The sequence below is a fragment of the Macrotis lagotis genome, chromosome 3 (genome assembly GCF_037893015.1).
Source record: "Macrotis lagotis isolate mMagLag1 chromosome 3, bilby.v1.9.chrom.fasta, whole genome shotgun sequence".
NCBI classification, from domain to species: Eukaryota; Metazoa; Chordata; class Mammalia; order Peramelemorphia; family Peramelidae; genus Macrotis; species Macrotis lagotis.
In genome coordinates, this window is record NC_133660.1 from 286,516,230 (window position 1) to 286,531,904 (window position 15,675).

General features: G+C 52.8%; 1 protein-coding gene across 6 annotated transcripts in view; it reads left to right on the top strand.

Annotated features, from left to right (window-relative positions):
• The window catches only part of RAB3IL1 (RAB3A interacting protein like 1), a 53,472-nt gene extending 40,572 nt beyond the window's left edge, over positions 1-12,900 (top strand). For 3 of the 6 annotated variants that reach the window (XM_074231314.1, XM_074231319.1, XM_074231317.1), the window contains 8 exons: positions 309-536; positions 1,885-2,046; positions 2,674-2,802; positions 2,902-3,014; positions 3,943-3,966; positions 6,423-6,522; positions 7,290-7,356; positions 10,695-12,900. In XM_074231314.1, the coding sequence (XP_074087415.1) occupies positions 309-536; positions 1,885-2,046; positions 2,674-2,802; positions 2,902-3,014; positions 3,943-3,966; positions 6,423-6,522; positions 7,290-7,356; positions 10,695-10,777 (906 nt within the window). In that variant the 3' untranslated portion in view covers positions 10,778-12,900. The remainder of the gene's footprint in view (positions 1-308; positions 537-1,884; positions 2,047-2,673; positions 2,803-2,901; positions 3,015-3,942; positions 3,967-6,422; positions 6,523-7,289; positions 7,357-10,694) is intronic. The other 3 variants (XM_074231315.1, XM_074231316.1, XM_074231318.1) reach the window with 3 other exon arrangements.
• Positions 12,901-15,675: the final 2,775 nt, after the last annotated feature.

The window sequence follows — 15,675 nt, forward strand, 5'->3', positions numbered from 1 at the left end:
TGTGATGGGGAGAGAGCCACTCCCCACCGGGCCTTGGTTTCCTTACTTGTCCAGTGGGGGGTGGGAACAGGGGTGGGAACAGGGACCCTGAGCCCCCACGTTCTATGTTCTAAGATCCTTTCCCGGGACTTCCCTTCTGTGGGTCGCCATCCCCCACCATCTTCAGCTGCTCACTACGTAAACACTATGGGTCTGTCCTCCTCGTGTGACCCCGGACAAGTCACTTCTCTGCAGAATGTCTTGTCTGCCTTGGGACGGGGTGCACGGGGAAGGCCAGCTTGGTCACTGACCTTTGTTCCCCTGGTCAGATCGACATGCTGCAAGCGGAAGTCACGGCTCTGAAGGCCCTGGTGATCACATCCACGCCATCCTCGCCCAACCGTGAGTTACACCCCCAGCTCCTGAGCCCATCCAAGGCCGTCTTCCGGAAGGGACACGCTCGCAACAAAAGCTCCGGCAGCAGTCTCTGCCCAGCCGTCTGCCCGGCCACCGGACGCAGCATCTCCTTTGAGCCCGTCGGTCATGAGTGCAAAGAGGTGGGGGCAGGCGGGGAGTGGGCTGTGGAGGTCAGATTGTACCCTTGCCTGGGTAGATGCTGCCCCCGAGCCCCTTTCCAGGGCTTTGGATACACCAGTGGGTAGAGGGACCAGGAGGTGAGGGCCATGTGGATGGCACGGGCACCTCTGCCCTGGAGCCGGGAAAGTCCGAGGAAGTGGGTCTGGATCCTGACTCCACCATTTGCTTTCCATGTGATCTTGGGCAAAAATGCAGAGGCCACACTAGGCCTCCCCATCCAATCACTTTAGGGGGTGTGGGGGACCTGGGAAGCCCTCCAGTCTGATTGCACTGACTCCTACATCTTAGCCCAGAGGGGGAGGGACTGGCCTAGTTCACATGGGTGAAAGGAGCAGAGCTGGGACCCAGACCCCTGATCCCCAATCCAGCCCACTTTCCAGAGTGCCATGTACAGGGAAGTAAGATGACTTCCCAGGAGAAGTCATTGGATGTATAGGATTGAGCCCCAGGGTCCCTGAGCATCCATGCGGCCCTCAGCAGCGACAAGCGATGCTTGGACTTTGGCATGGTGGCCATTAAGGCGGCTCGGCACCCTCCCCACTGGGGATCCCTGAAAAGCCACCCATTGCAGTCCATTGCAGCCCACGGCAGCAGGGGCAGGGGCCAGTCATGGGGCAGCTTCCCCAGACAGGCCCGCCCATCCTGGTCCACCGTGACCTCCACCTTGGCCATCTCCAGCCGTCACCTGACACCCAATGGGGGGATCCATTTACCTTCAAGCGCCTCTTCCCAGAAAAACAGTCCCAGAAACAGACTGAGAGGTGGACGGGTGGCACAACCCAATGCACTTATTACAAATGCCTAAGACACATGTATTCAGCTCCTACTGTATGCCAAGTCCTAAGGACACCAAGATGGAAGTAAACTTATGCCTGCCCTTGAGGGGCTTCTGCTCTGCTCCAGGGGATAGACAGAGCTCGAGGAAGCAGACGAAAGTCCAGGGAGGCCCAGCCTCCAGCTGAGGATACTGGACCCCGGATCTTTGTCTGGTCACCTAGCTAGTTAAATGTCTCTAGGTGCACCCCCAAACTCAGAGCTCCTTCCATGATGTGGAGACCCTAGGTTGGATCTCGCTCTGGGGGGCTTGAGCAGGGCCTCTGGGTGGACAGGCCCTCAGGTCTGATGGGTTCCCTTCCAGCTCTGACATTCCAGGCCACCGTGGGCAGATGTGGGAGAGGTGGGCAATGGGTTCCTGAGGAAAAGCAGGTTGAAGGAGGGAAGGGTCCCCTCTGTGGGCCGGCGAGCCACTGACCCCCCATTGTTCTCTCTGTCCCTGCCTTTTCCTGCTCCCCCCTCTGCTTCTGTCAGCCTGAGGTGCCCACCCTCCTCTCCTTACTCCTCTGTATCGTCCCTGGGAAAGCCATCCACATCACTTATGAGCCGGGCTGGCAGACCCTGGCCTCGGAGTCTCCTTCCTTCTCCTCCTCCTCCTCCTCCTCTTCCTCCTCCTCCTTCTCCTCCTCTTGGCAGGTAACAGCCCCAGGGAGGGAGGGCTCCTCGGGGACAGCTCTTTCCAGCCAACCCTAGTTGGGATTCCCCCATGTCCTCACTCCCAGCATGTTGGGGACATTCTCTCTGTTCCCCTCCTCGGGGGCAGCTGGAGGGGCAGGTGGGCCTCCTGGGCAGATCAAAGGATGGGGTGTCCCCTGGCATCGACCTCGACTCTCTCTCTCTCTCTGGGTCCTGGGTGCTCACTGCCCTACAGCTGAGAGGCTCCCCAGTGGTGCAACATGGTTTTTCTTCTTTTGACCTTTGGGATCATTTCTGATGACCAGGAGAGGCCCGAGGTGCCCTTGGGTCTGGAGCCGCAGTTTATAGTGGGTTTATAGTCTGGCAGTGGAAGCTGGGAGATGCAGTCTCTTCCTGGTCCCCTGGGAGGTGGGGGTAGAATGGAGGACCCTCTTCACAGGGATGGCGCTGCCAGCTTGTTGTTGGAGGGCTATGAGGCAGCCCCCCGCCCAGTCTTGTTTGAGCCCCATTAAGCCTCCTCCTGCTCCAGGTGGGTCCCCGGCTCAGCCCTGGCCAGAGAAAGTCAGAGTGATGCCTGGGCCCCACCTGCCGGGTCTCTCTCAGCCAGCCCATCTTGGCCCCCTTCAGGTGGACACCATCCTGTTTGCTGAGTTCCAGGCCTGGAAGGAGGCCCCCACGCTGGACAAGAGTTGCCCGTTCCTGGACAGAATCTACCGGGAGGATGTGGTCCCTTGCTTGAACTTCACCAAGCAAGAGGTGAATGGGGGGGGCCTTGGTTGGGGTGAGGGGGAGAGGGGGTGCTCTCCCCACCTCCCCGTGGCCCCCACTGACCGCTGGTCCTGGGCTTTGCTGCAGCTTTCAGAGCTGGTTCGGGCAGCTGTGGAGGAAAACACCCTGACCATCGAGCCCGTGGCCTCTCAGGCCCTCCCTGTGGTGAAGGTGTCTGCAATCGAGTGTGGTGGGCCCAAGTAAGATGGCCCCCCAGCTGCCCCCTCCCCCACCTGCTGAACCCTCCTCCTCCTTCCTGGTCCTCGAGAAGAGGGGGCCAGGGCCAGTCATTTGTGCCAGATCCCTAAGTCAGTGGGGGCTGAGGATTAGCCCAGTCTGGGGTCCCAGGAGACTTAGGCCCACAGTCTATGTTGATGTTCTCTTCTCCTACGGGCACCGAGTTGGCAGGGAAAAACCAGAGAGAGAGAGAGAGAGAGAGAGAGGAGAACTGGGAAGCCAGGGCTGGGAGAAGCCCCCGAGGCTGGCCACCCCAACCCTCATTTAGAAACACAGGTTGGCCCCAGGGAGTATTGGACAAAATCAGGATTTGAATCCAGGTCTTTGGACTTCAAATCTGTCATTCTCCCTCAGTTGCACTTTCAGGACCTGGTTGGGGTGTGTGTGTGTGTGTGTGTGTGTGTGTGTGTGTGTGTGTGTGTGTGTGTGTGTCTGTCTGTCTCTCTGTGTGTGTGTGTGTGTGTGTGTGTGTGTGTCTGTCTGTCTGTCTCTGTGTGTCTGTGTGTGTGTGTGTGTGTGTTGAGGTTTCTGCTCCCGGAGCCCCCTCTTCTGAGACGTGGAGCCTTGGTGCTTTGGGCCCGGCCTGGGTTTCTGTTTCTCTCCACCTGCTGCTTGGGGTTGCAGGGTCTGTGGCAGCCACAGAAGACCAGAGGAGGAAGGGACCTGGAGTCTCAGGGTCTCAGTTCAGAGCCTGGGGCCCCAGTAGGGCCAGAGGAGGGGAGTGACTTACCCAAGGTCATTCAGCCAGCAGCCCCTGAGCGCCAGGTCCCCCTGCCTCAGCCTCTGAGGTTCCCAACTCCCTGCCCAGGGTCAGGCCACCTGTTGGCTTCCAGACCTTCCCTCACCCAGCCCTGACTCAGTTTCCTTTTTCTCCCTTTCTCTTTCCCACAGTGGCTTCCGGGCCCAGATCATGACGTAAGTGATGCGGAGCCGCCCCAAACACAATCCCCATAACACTTGACTAACACGGGGCCTGTTTGTGGCTCCCCTCTGGTCCAACATCCATTCCTTTATGCAACAAGCATTTATTAAATGCCTACTGCATGCTTGCCATTGGTGCTACAATGGCAAGTGAGCCCCTGACCTCAAGGGGCAGAGATCTGACTTTCACAAAGAGGAATCCTGGGGACCAGGCCCTGGAGATGTGTAGACAACCCTCAGCGAGTTTATAGATTAGCCAAGGGAGATGAAGGGGGCCTTGACACAGGGTGATTTGGGGGGAGCCACAAGCAGTGGGGGATGGGCCTTGAGTTAAGCTTTAAAGGAGCCTGGGGAGTTCTTTTTTTTTTAGGTTTTTTTTTGCAAGGCAAATGGGGTTAAGTGGCTTGCCCAAGGCCACACAGCTAGGTAATGATTAAGTGTCTGAGACTGGATTTGAACCCAGGTACTCCTGACTCTAGGGCCGGTGCTTTATCCACTGCGCCACCTAGTGGCCCTCAGAGCCTGGGGATTTCAAAAAGCAGGAGGGGAGAGCATCACTGGTGTGAAGAGCGGCTAATGCAAAGACAAGGAGGTGGGAGATGGATACGCTCAGTCTCTCTAAATAACAAAATAATGTAGGGGTGGGGGAGCTTTCATAATTGTAGGGCCGTGTGTTGGGGTTCCCATGTGCTAAGTTGTGAAGGGGGAGGAAGATGTGAGAAGGGACCTGCAGGGATGACTTGAACCCGGTTTCTCCAAACTCCCAAGTGCAGAGGCTTTGGTTATTAGGCCCTGCTGACATGTCAGTATGAAATCTTGGGGGTTCTAAGAATGTTGTTTGACAAAATGTTAATAATCACTTTTATACTAATTTTATATTTGGGACTAAGAGGTGTGTGTGTGTGTGGGGGCTTTCCTAGGATCATATATTTGAGCAAGAAGGACGAAAGACCCTTAGTGGGGCAGCTAGGTGGCGCAGTGGATAGAGCACCAGCCTTGGAGTCAGAAGTACCTGGGTTCAAACCCAGTCTCAGACACTTAATAATTACCCAGCTGTGTGGCCTTGGGCAAGCCACTTAACCCCATTGCCTTCCGAAAACCTTAAAAAAAAAAAAGGACCCTCAGGGATCATCAGATCAACTCCTTCATTGTATGGATGAGGAAACTGAGATCAGAGAGTTTAAAGGACTTGCCCAGGGTCACACAGTTAGTATTTGAGGCAAAATTTGACTTGTGATCAGAGGGAGCCCGGAACGGAATGGGGCCACCTTGCTGGCTGCCAAGAAGCTGCCTGGTTTCATGGGCAGAAGATTTACCAAAAAATAAAAATAAAAAACGAAGGCACTTTTGTCCAGGTCTTAGACGACAAAGATAACTTCGGACTTAGGGGAGTGAAGCGGGTGGGCTGTCCTCAAGAAGACTGAAATCTAATAGGGGAAGTAAAGCACTCAGGATGACATAGCGCTAAGGGAAAGTTCCCATGCGATTTTTGCGGAGGGAGGATTCTGGGAATGATTTTTGAAGAAGGGGGTGCCTGCAGGCCCCCTCCCCCCAATCCATGATAGAGGCAGAGGAGGTGGTTGTCTGTGTACGGGAGAGGCTGAAGGCATCATTAGCCCATCAGGTGTCAGCATCAACATGGTGGGGAGCCCCTGGGAGCAGGAGCCCACCGGGTTTCCCGAGGTGGTGGTGAGGGAGCTGACCAGGCTGGTGAGGAAGCAGATCCAAGGTCTTAGAATGAGCATGTCTAGCCATGAGATGAGGAAACTCAGTCTTTTTTCTGGTTGTGTGTGTGGGGGGGGTATCTCTTTCTGAGGGTGGGTCTAGAGGGGACCCTCAGACAGAGGGTCTCTGTCTCCTCTCTCTCTCTTTCTCTCTCTCTAGACAGATAGATAGATAGATAGATAGATAGATACATAGATATAGAGATACATAGATACATAGATACATAGATACATAGATACATAGATACATAGATATAGATAGCTGGACAGAGGCTGAGGAGATCTCAGGCTGAGGAGAGAGTGGGGATGTTCTGAGGGGGGAGGTCTGGATTCCCAAACTGGCTTCCTGGATGCCCAGGCTAGGGTGTCCATGTGCCTGTAAGAGTGAGTGGGCATCTCCAGGCCGAAGCGGGTGCAGAGGCCCAGAGGGAGGGCTCAGGGCTCTGCTGCACTCTCTCTCTCTCTCTCTCTCTCTCTCTCCACTCATCCAAGCTAACACCCTCCTCCTGATGCCTGTCCCTCCCTGCCCCAAGTTTCCCCCAGTTTGGTAGCAGATCTGCAGGGGCAGCGCCTCCGCTGCCCCATCTCCATGGGACCGCCGTCCTGACCAGAGCCTCCCAGGTGGAAGCTGCTCTCAGCCAGCTTTTTCTCTCCCTCTCCTGCCCCGGTTCTGCTCTCGGCCCTGGGCCGCCCTCCCTGATGTCTCTCTGCCTTCTCTCCCCCCAGGAAGTGCGCCCTCAGCGGCTTGTCTCGGACTTGCCGACACCGCATCAGGTTGGGAGATTCTGAGCATTATTACTACATCTCTCCATCCTGCAGGGCCAGAGTAAGTCCTCTGGCTCCCGGGCCCCTGGGCTGCCCCCAGTGGGGCTGCTGTCACAGGCCAGGCTTGGGATGCTGGAGCCAGGATAGACTGGGAGGGAGCGGAGCACCGAAGCTCTCACCTGGGGGTGGGGGAGGCTCCATCTAGATTTCCTCGGGGGGGGGGCGTCATGGAGACCCAGAGAGACCCTTGTCCAGGGTCACGTGGCCCAGGCCCAGAGGCCACTCTTCCTGGCTCCTGGCTCCGAACCTCTGCAGCTAGTGACATATAAAATGGATCTGTGCATGTGTGTAGGTGTGTGTTCTAGTCATACACATGCACAGAGTAGATTGAGGGAGATAGGGGTGTGTGTGTGTGTGTGCAGAGAGGGAGGTGTTGATAGGCGGATAGGTGGATAGACAGGTATATAGATATATAGACAGATGTATACATAGATTGATTTATAGATAGGTAGGTAGATGGGTGAATAGATATAGAGAGATGGATAGAGATGGGTGGATGGATATATATTGTGTGTGTGTGTGTGTGTGTGTGTGTGTGTGTGTGTGTGTGAGAATCTAGACGTGTATCTATATACACACATCAGTGGGGACCTCGGGGAGGAGCCGTGGGGAGACCTCCCCAGTGGCGAGGAGCCCACCTAGGCCTGGGTCTTCATTGGGCAGAAGGACAGATGGCAGGCCCTTGGGCCAGGAGACAGCCCACAGGGTGGGAGTGGGAGGGCATGCTCCCCCAGGATCCCCCACCCCTCCCCCTCCTGTCTCCCCCAGATCACGGCCGTGTGTAACTTCTTCACCTACATTCGCTACATCCAGCAGGGCTTGGTGCGGCAGGATGGTGAGTGGGGGATGGGGCAGGTGGTCAGGGGTTGCCCCCGGTGGCTGGCGCAGGGCAGGCTGAACGCTTGTGTCCCACTATTAGTCCCAGTCAATTCCTGTCTTTGCCCCCCTCTTCCCCAGCAGTGCTTTTATTTTACAGATGAGGAAACTGAGGCCCAGAGCGGGCTTCTGGTTTAAGTGCTGGCACAGATGGGCTGAGATTGCATCTGTGATCTGGCCCTCCACTCCCTAACTGCTAGCTAATCTCCTCCTCACCTTCATCATGCAGTCCCACACAGAAGGGCCTTGACCGAGGGCACACAGGTAGCAAGTAGAAGAGACAGGATTTGAACCTGGGTCACTTATCTGGAAAACAGCAAACCAGGCCTGGCTCCCAATGGTCTCTCTGTCCCCCAGTGACACCCAGGCACTTGCATTCAGCTTCTTAGGGTCTCAGTTGGCCCACCCATAAAATGGGAGCCGTGACCCTGCATGCCTCCAGGGAGGTTTGGTTCCATCCACCCAACAGAAAGGGCCAACTCTTTGTAGGCAGGAAGAGAACACTGTCGTGATGACTTGGGTTCAAGTCCTGTTATTTACACCTGCCCAGCAGGTGCCCATCTGCCCTGGAAGAGGGCATTTCCTAAGTGGGCATCACCCCCAGAAATGCTGGCTCAGGTCCGAGGGCACTCATTCTGCCTTGGTACTGGTGCCATCCTTGGTGCTGGGAACACCCAAGTCAACCAAAGGCTTCCCTGGCGTGGAAACATGACTGCGAGCCAAGGGTTACAAAGTGGGGGTGCTCGGCAGGATTCTGTGAGGGGGGGATGCAGAAGAGGGAGGAGCATTCCTGGCTGCAAAGATGAAGAGTCCTAGGGAGGAGAGGGAGACCACAAGCCAAGGCCTGCCTTGGGAGTAGGGGTGGCTTGATGGGGAACATGCCAGGACCCAAAGCCTTCCTTATGCACCTCAGAATCATCCAGGCAAGGGGAGACCTTGGACAGTGCCTCATTTAGTCTCATTTTACATGGGAAGAAACTGAGGCTCAGGGAATCAAGAATTCCCAACTTGGCTGCCAGCTCAGCTCTGTGCCAGACTGTCTAGGAAACAGAAAGGTATGAGGTACAGACCCTGACCCCCCAGAGGCAGAGTTTGGGGGCCAAGATTTATACAAAAAAAAGCGATGCCAGCTCCCCTGAGGAGTGTCCTGTAGAGAAAAGACTTCTGGCCTTGAAGTGAGGAGGACCTGAATTCAGACCCCACCTCTGCCCTGCACCAGCTCTGTAACCCTGGGCCATCCACTGACCGCTCTGTGCCTCAGCTTTCTCATCAGTAAGATGGAGATGGAGAGGCAGCAAGAGACTGATCTCAGAATCTTGCTTCCAACTCCTCCTTTCTGGAAGTCCCCTCTGGGAAACCACCTATAAAACCAGAAGTTGCCAAGGTGCCCCCCTGCTTTGGCCTTTTTGGGGGTGCTCCCTTAGTAAAGGAAAGCACAAGAAAAATGGCAACTTTGGGGCAGCCAGGTGGCACAGTGGAGTCAGGAGGACCTGAGTTCAAATGTGATCTCAGATAGTTAATGATTGCTTAACTGTGTGACCTTGGGTAAGTCATTTAATGGTCCAAAAACACATACAAAAATGTCAACTTTAATACTTGCTATAGGATTAAATGAGATGAGTGATAAAAGTAGTGCTTTTGGATGTGAACATGACCCAGAAATATCAGCTGTGATTATAATTATAATACTATATAATCATTAGCACACAGATTGCATCGTCTTGTCCCATTCCCGCTCAGAAGCTCCAGGGTCTCCTGGATGTCTACTCTCCTGAGACTAGTGTTCGAGGTCCTCCAAACTCTACTCTCACACATGAAGCCTCCCCTTCAGTGACACCAGAGTCCTCTCTTGCCTCTGTACTCAATGAGGGCCTTTCCCATCTCTTGGCCCTTGCTCATGCTGCCCCCCCCACCCCACCCAGGACCTTCCAGGCTCCTCCATCCTCCAGGACCTCTGGGCTCAAGCCCTATCAAGTCCAGGAAATTTCTGATCGAAGTCTTAGACCCCAAAGCAGAACCCCAAGAGCCAAGTGGCTCTGGTGATGCTGCTCTCTCCGAGCAGATGGAAATTGGACATGTCTGTGGCCTGTAGGCCTTCCCCTAGTGCCTCACATAGCAGGCACTCAATCAAGAAGGTTAGAATTCATCTGCAGCTTTCAGAAAGGGCTTGCGACAGACAGGTTAATGAGAAAGGTTCTGGGGACACACAAATTTAAAATGATTTTAAATCATAGCATCAAATAAAGCTGAAAGGAACCTCAGAGAAATCATCTGGTCCAGCTCTCCCATTTTACAGATTGGGGAAGTCAGGCCCAAATAAAATCAGCAAACATTAAGTGGCTAATAAATGCAAGGGAGAGAGGCAAGTCAAATGCTCTAAGATTTAGTGAATAGTTTAGTGAATAAAAGGTCAATCTTGATAGTGGGAGGAATTAAATTCAAGCCACCCCTTGGACTCATGCTATCCGGGTCTTAGTCTCTAAGACTTCTCAGTCTGCATGATAGAAGGGGTTTTCCACACCAGGAATTTCTTATAATTATGAAGCCATAACTCTGGACACCCATGTTCTTACCAGGGCTTGGTCCTAGGGGATGCCATGCCTCCATGATTCCATGATGCCCAAAGAGTCCCTGCCTTCAGAGGGCTGCCATTTCACCAGGTGTGGGGGGGGACCATTGGGAAGTGTGATATATAATCAGAAAAAGACTCTTATTCAGACTTTGCTATGGATATTCAGAGAACATGGCGCCAAGCACAGTCGAGTAAATACTAATCTGAGAGTCTTCTGATGGAATCCACTCTCTGGAAACTAAATGGATGTCAGAGATCAACCTCTTCATTTTACAGAAGAGAAACCCTACAAGCAGAATTTGAACCCAAGTCTTCTGACTCGAGAGCCAGAGCCTCTTGTGTTGAATCTACTTGAACTGGGTCTTCATCTCTCTGGGCCACTGTTTTCCCATCTATAAGGGAGGTGGGGGATACTCTAAGCCTAATCCTGGCCCCCTGTTGCTCTGAATTAGGTTCCTGGAGATACTGGTGAAATGACTCAAATTCTAAAGAATGACCCTGGGTGGCTCAGTTTCCTCATCCCATGGAGCTGACCATTGCGCCCCCTCATGGGTCTTGGATGGAAGATGTCTTCAGTTATAGGCCTCAGTCATAGGCCTTAGCATTTTGTGCTGTTACATCTGTCCTGACCGTCTTGGGAGGAGAGATTTTTTGGGGGGAGGGGAGAGGACAGGGTTGGGAAAGGTGCTTTGGGTCTGACTCAGTCTCTTCTTTCTGTCTTCCAGTGGAATTGATCTTCTGGGAGATCATGAGGCTCCGGAAGGAGATGTCTCTGGCCAAGTTGGGCTTCTACCCGAATGAGGTTTAGCACCAAAGCTGAGGTCACAGCTCCAGGGAGACGGATGGACACGAAGTTACGAGAGAGGCCCACTGGGCTGGGGGCTGCTCTGATTGAGGCGAAGGACAGGATGGATGGGTCTCTGTCCTCTGAAAGTTTTACCACAGAGGGCCGCCACCGGCAAGGAGACCCTGGAGAAAACCCTGCATAGAGGAGGGGCTGCAGAGAGGAGCCCATGCCTTCAGGCTGGATCTCAGGCACCAAGGCCCAGGCTCCAGGAGGGGCCGCTTCCTGAGCTCCTCGGCTGCCTCCACCAACCGATGCAGTGAATTGTCCAAAAGAAGAAAAAACAATATTGTCACCAAGAACAAAGCCTGCAGGCTCTTGTGGCCCGTGGGGAGGTGGGGGGCTGGAGGGCATCTCTAGTCTTTCGTGTCCAGACCCCTGGCCCTCCTCCACAACCAACCAGCCCCCCCACCAAAGGTAAAAGTCAGGGAGGGGGTCTTCTGTACGAGCTCAGGAAAACAGACATCAAGGCCCCTGTTATTTGCCCATCCCCCCATTCCCTCGCTCCCCTCCCCCATTCCACACACATCACCATGACATGTCTTTGGGCCAGAATCGACAAGGAGCATCCTTAGCCTGTGGGGCGCAGCGCCCCCTTGTGGCGAGCCTTTGTTCTCTCCTGGCCCTGTTAACCCCCAAACTCAACTTGGTGTCTCTGGGAAACTTCCAACACTCACCATGGACTGGGGAGCTCAGCTTGGGAAGGAAGCAGGACTGTGGCCTTTCCCCAGGCTCATGTTTGGCCCTCCTCCTCCCCGCTTCATCCCCTTGCCCGCCCCAACACCCCTGGGCTCTGGGCTGCTCCCCAGCTCAGACCTGGGCAAGGGGCATCACGTGGAAATGTTGGACAAAGGATGACCGGCCCCTGGTGCGAGTGGCCGCCCCACCTCAGCAGTGGTGAGGACGAGGGGGGTGTCGCCTCCCCCCCCCCCGTGAGTGTGTTGCTGGCCCTTGGCATCTCTCTCACACACATATGTCCATAGGGCTTTAGGGGCATCCCAGATCTCAGCCAGAAAGACTTGGCAGCCAAGGGTTAATAACCACCCCTGCACCCCCCAGAGAGCTGTGCTCCTTCCCGGCTACCATGGGGCACGTCCCAAGCTGGAATGCCATCCCCCGTCTCTGCTGCTCCCTGAAGCACGGTCCTTCCGAACTCAGAATTACAGGCGCCATTGGGCAGGCTTGTTGGACAAAGCTGTGGGGGGAGGGGAAGGGAAGGAGACCTTTCCCATAAGCCGATGCCAATGATTTTCCTTTAAATAGGATACTTCTGAGAAATTTAAAGGGGCTTGGCACCCATCAGAGTTGAGATCAGCTGGAAGGCTTGGGGGGTAGTTTAGTGAGGTTTATTATGGAGGCCAGGACCACTTGCTTCCCCTAAACGGCCCCATTGGTAAATGAATGCTCCCGGCAGGCCCACACCCTTGACCTGGGTAATGGGATCGCACCCTGGGCCTTCCCACCCCCTCTTCTACCACCTCCAGCCAGCCGAGAGGCACGGTGGCCACCTGTTCTGACCAGAAATGGGTTTCCTGTATAATCTCTCAGCGTCAGTACCATCTCCTATTCCTGTAATCCCCTGCCCCCCCCCCCCCCCATGGCAGCTGGGCCCATATAGCTTGAGTTTCCCACCTGTCTCAGTCTATTCAGGGGGCCCTGCCAACCTAGGAGGATGCACGGAATGGGGGAGGGAGGCCCCCATTTCCAGCTCCTGGACTGTTCTTCCTTAGGTCCCAGGGGTGGGGAGCTCTGTTCTCCATTATAATGGGTGCTTTCTTAGATCTGGAAGGGCTAGGGATTTACAAAGGTGCCTGTCCCCCTAACTGGGTGGGAGATTTAGGGGGGTGGGCTGGGCAGGCAGGGAGCATTGGTGGGGGGAGTCTTGTGGTGGTGCCTGGAGGGAGGGAGTGACTATAGTCTGGGGGTCCTTTGAAGGATTCATCCCTAAGGGGCCTCCCTCTACCCACCTGGCCCTCGTGATCTAAGGCTGCTCTGGATACAGACCGCCTGCTGGCTCACTTCTAGTTTCCTTTTTTAATGAAATGTAACAGAATCTCTATTTAATAAAGGAAGGATTTATTGGTAAAGACTGAGGAGTTTCTTGCAGACATCTTGAGAACCAAAGAAGAAATTGTATCCTCTTCATTCTCCCTTGGATGAAGGATTGGACTAAGAACTGGACCAAAGCCCAGGCCATTTTCCAGACCTCTCTGGCAGAATCAGGAGGTCTGCCTAGGACCCACAGTATGGAGGATCCAGGGAAGGAACATTAGACTTCATAGCCAGGGGTCTCTATCAGTTCTATGACCTTGGCTAAGTTACTTATCTGGCCCACAGATTCCTCATCTTTAAAAGGTGAGGATTGGACCAGATGGTCCCCAAGGGTCACCTTCTGTTCTGATTGACCTGAACTCTTTTATTTTTATTTTTAATTTTTGCAAGGCAATGGAGTTAAGTGGCTTGCCCAAGGCACACAGCTAGGTAATTAAGTGTCTGAGGCCGGATTTGAACTCAGGGACTCCTGACTCCAGGGCTGGTGCTCTATCCACTGTGCCACCTAGCGCCCCCCCCCCCCACGACCTGCAGTCTTAATGCTCCATCTCTCCAGTCCCTTTCCTCTGATCTGAATTCGATCACCACACATGGCAACCTATCAAGAAGCAGCAGGAAGATTGTTAAGGATGGTGGCTTTTCAGACTTTAACAAGGTGGTAACACTTGTATGCCTTTCCTTTGGCCCCATCTCCCACTGACACACTGTGTGACCTTGAATAAATCTCTATCCCTCCCTAGGCTCTTTGCTCAACAATAAAATGATTTGGATTTGAAGGCCTCAGAGGGCCAAGAGCCAACTCAAAAAACATTCACCACCCACTGTATAGCCGGGCACTGATCAAAGGCAAAACCCTTATCTGCCTTTACCCACCTGTTATCCTTTACCTTGTCCAACAAGGGTCATCAACAAAAATCTGATTTCTGACATATTTCTATGGTTTGAAGCGAATCAGATGGAGATGGGAAGACCTAGGTCCAAATCTTGTGTCTGAGACGAATTGTGTGAACCTGGTCTCATCAATGAGCTGCTCTGAACCTAAATTTTCTTAATTTATATGATAAATATGACACTACCCCTTCTTCAGGTGCTTTTGAGGATCCAATAACTAATATAAAGGGTTTTTCCAAAGTCAAAGCACTGCAGAAATGTAAGCTTACTCTTTTATGAGAAATAGAACATCTAGAACATGACAGACAACTGGCCTTGGAGCCACTTGGGGTTTCCTGATCCTGGCCAAGTAACTTACCCTCTTGGTGGTTGAAGTAATTAAGAAGATTCTAAGTTGGAAAGTTCCAGCTAGAATTGCAGGATGTTATCTCACCCAGAAATTCCCGATATCAATGATACTATAGGTTCAGTTCCTTTTCCTGTCTCCCAATATTAGTATTATTTCCTGTTTTCTCATTGAGGTTAGACTGAACCAAAACAGCTGCCTTGAGAAGACTTGGTGGCCAAGCAATCTCTGGAACCCCAGCTCTCCCACCAATGTACCTGCTTTCAAAGCTAAGGCTATCATCCTCATCCTCCCTGAATCTAGTCCCCAATAAGAGAACATAGGCTTGGGGCAGCTAGGTGGTCCAGTGGAGAGAACACCAGCCCTGGAGTCAGAGGGTCCTGAGTTCAAATATGGCCTCAGACAGTTACTTAGCTGTGTGATCTTTATTTTTTTTGAGTTTTACAACTTTTCCCCTAATTTTGCAAAATCATATCCTAAAGGAAAAAATGAGATTAGCTGTGTGATCTTGAGCAAGTCACAAACCCATTGCCTTGCAGAGAGAGAGAGAGAGAGAGAGAGAGAGAGAGAGAGAGAGAGAGAGAGAGAGAACGAACATGGGCTTTAGGGAAAAAAGAGACCCCAGACTTAAAGTCAAGCAACAAGTAGTTTTTTTCCTCCATTGACTTCAATTTCTTTGACTCTAAAATGAAGTATTTGACCTATATAGTTTCTGAGGTCCTTTTTCTCTCTGATCCTATGACCCCATATGTTTGCTTTAGATTCATCTGTCATCTGTCAAGGTGTGACAAAAAGATACATCGGTGGGGGCTCAGAGTTCTGAATTTGGATAAGTGATCCAATTGGGTTTCTGAATTCAAATGTCAGTTTATTTTTATAGCAAGCATTTATTAGATGCCTCCAGTATGCCAAAAAGTGGTGACACAAATACAGTCCCTGTCCTCAAGGAGCTTACATTCTCTAGAGGGCTATAACACATAGTGAAGAGTGGTGGCCAGGGAAGGATGTTTTGATCTGATGAATCAGAGATTGTGGTATCCTCACTGTGGCAGTAGGGCAAGGATGATGCAGGAAAAAGAATTCAGGTCTTGCTAAGGGATTCTGCCCCCTTCTTCTGGAAAAGAAAGGATTTAAGCTTATCAGATGCCAAGGGAACCAGTTCCGCAAGGCAGTTAAAGTTTCTGAAAGAATTCTCTGCTTAGCTCAAAGATCACTGTAAGGAAATTACTATGACATCTTTCACAATGGCAACTTCTTTGTTGTGGGTTTTCCCATAGGTCCACTGACTCAGATGGCAACCCCCCTGTCATTTTTTTTATATCATCCTCATGAATTGTGACCAAAAAGTTTACTATCCTGCAATAGCATTTAGCTAGGCTGGTTCTCAGAAAACCCAGGTGTGCAGCTCACCAACAGTCCTATGATGTCATCCTCTGGAGGCCTGAGTTCAAATTCTGGTTCTGATACCTGCTGGCTGTGTGATAGCAGGTGAGCCAGACTTCCCTCCCTGAATTTCAGTTCCCTCATTTGTAAGATGGCCATCATCATAATCTTTCCATGGTCCATTGACCAG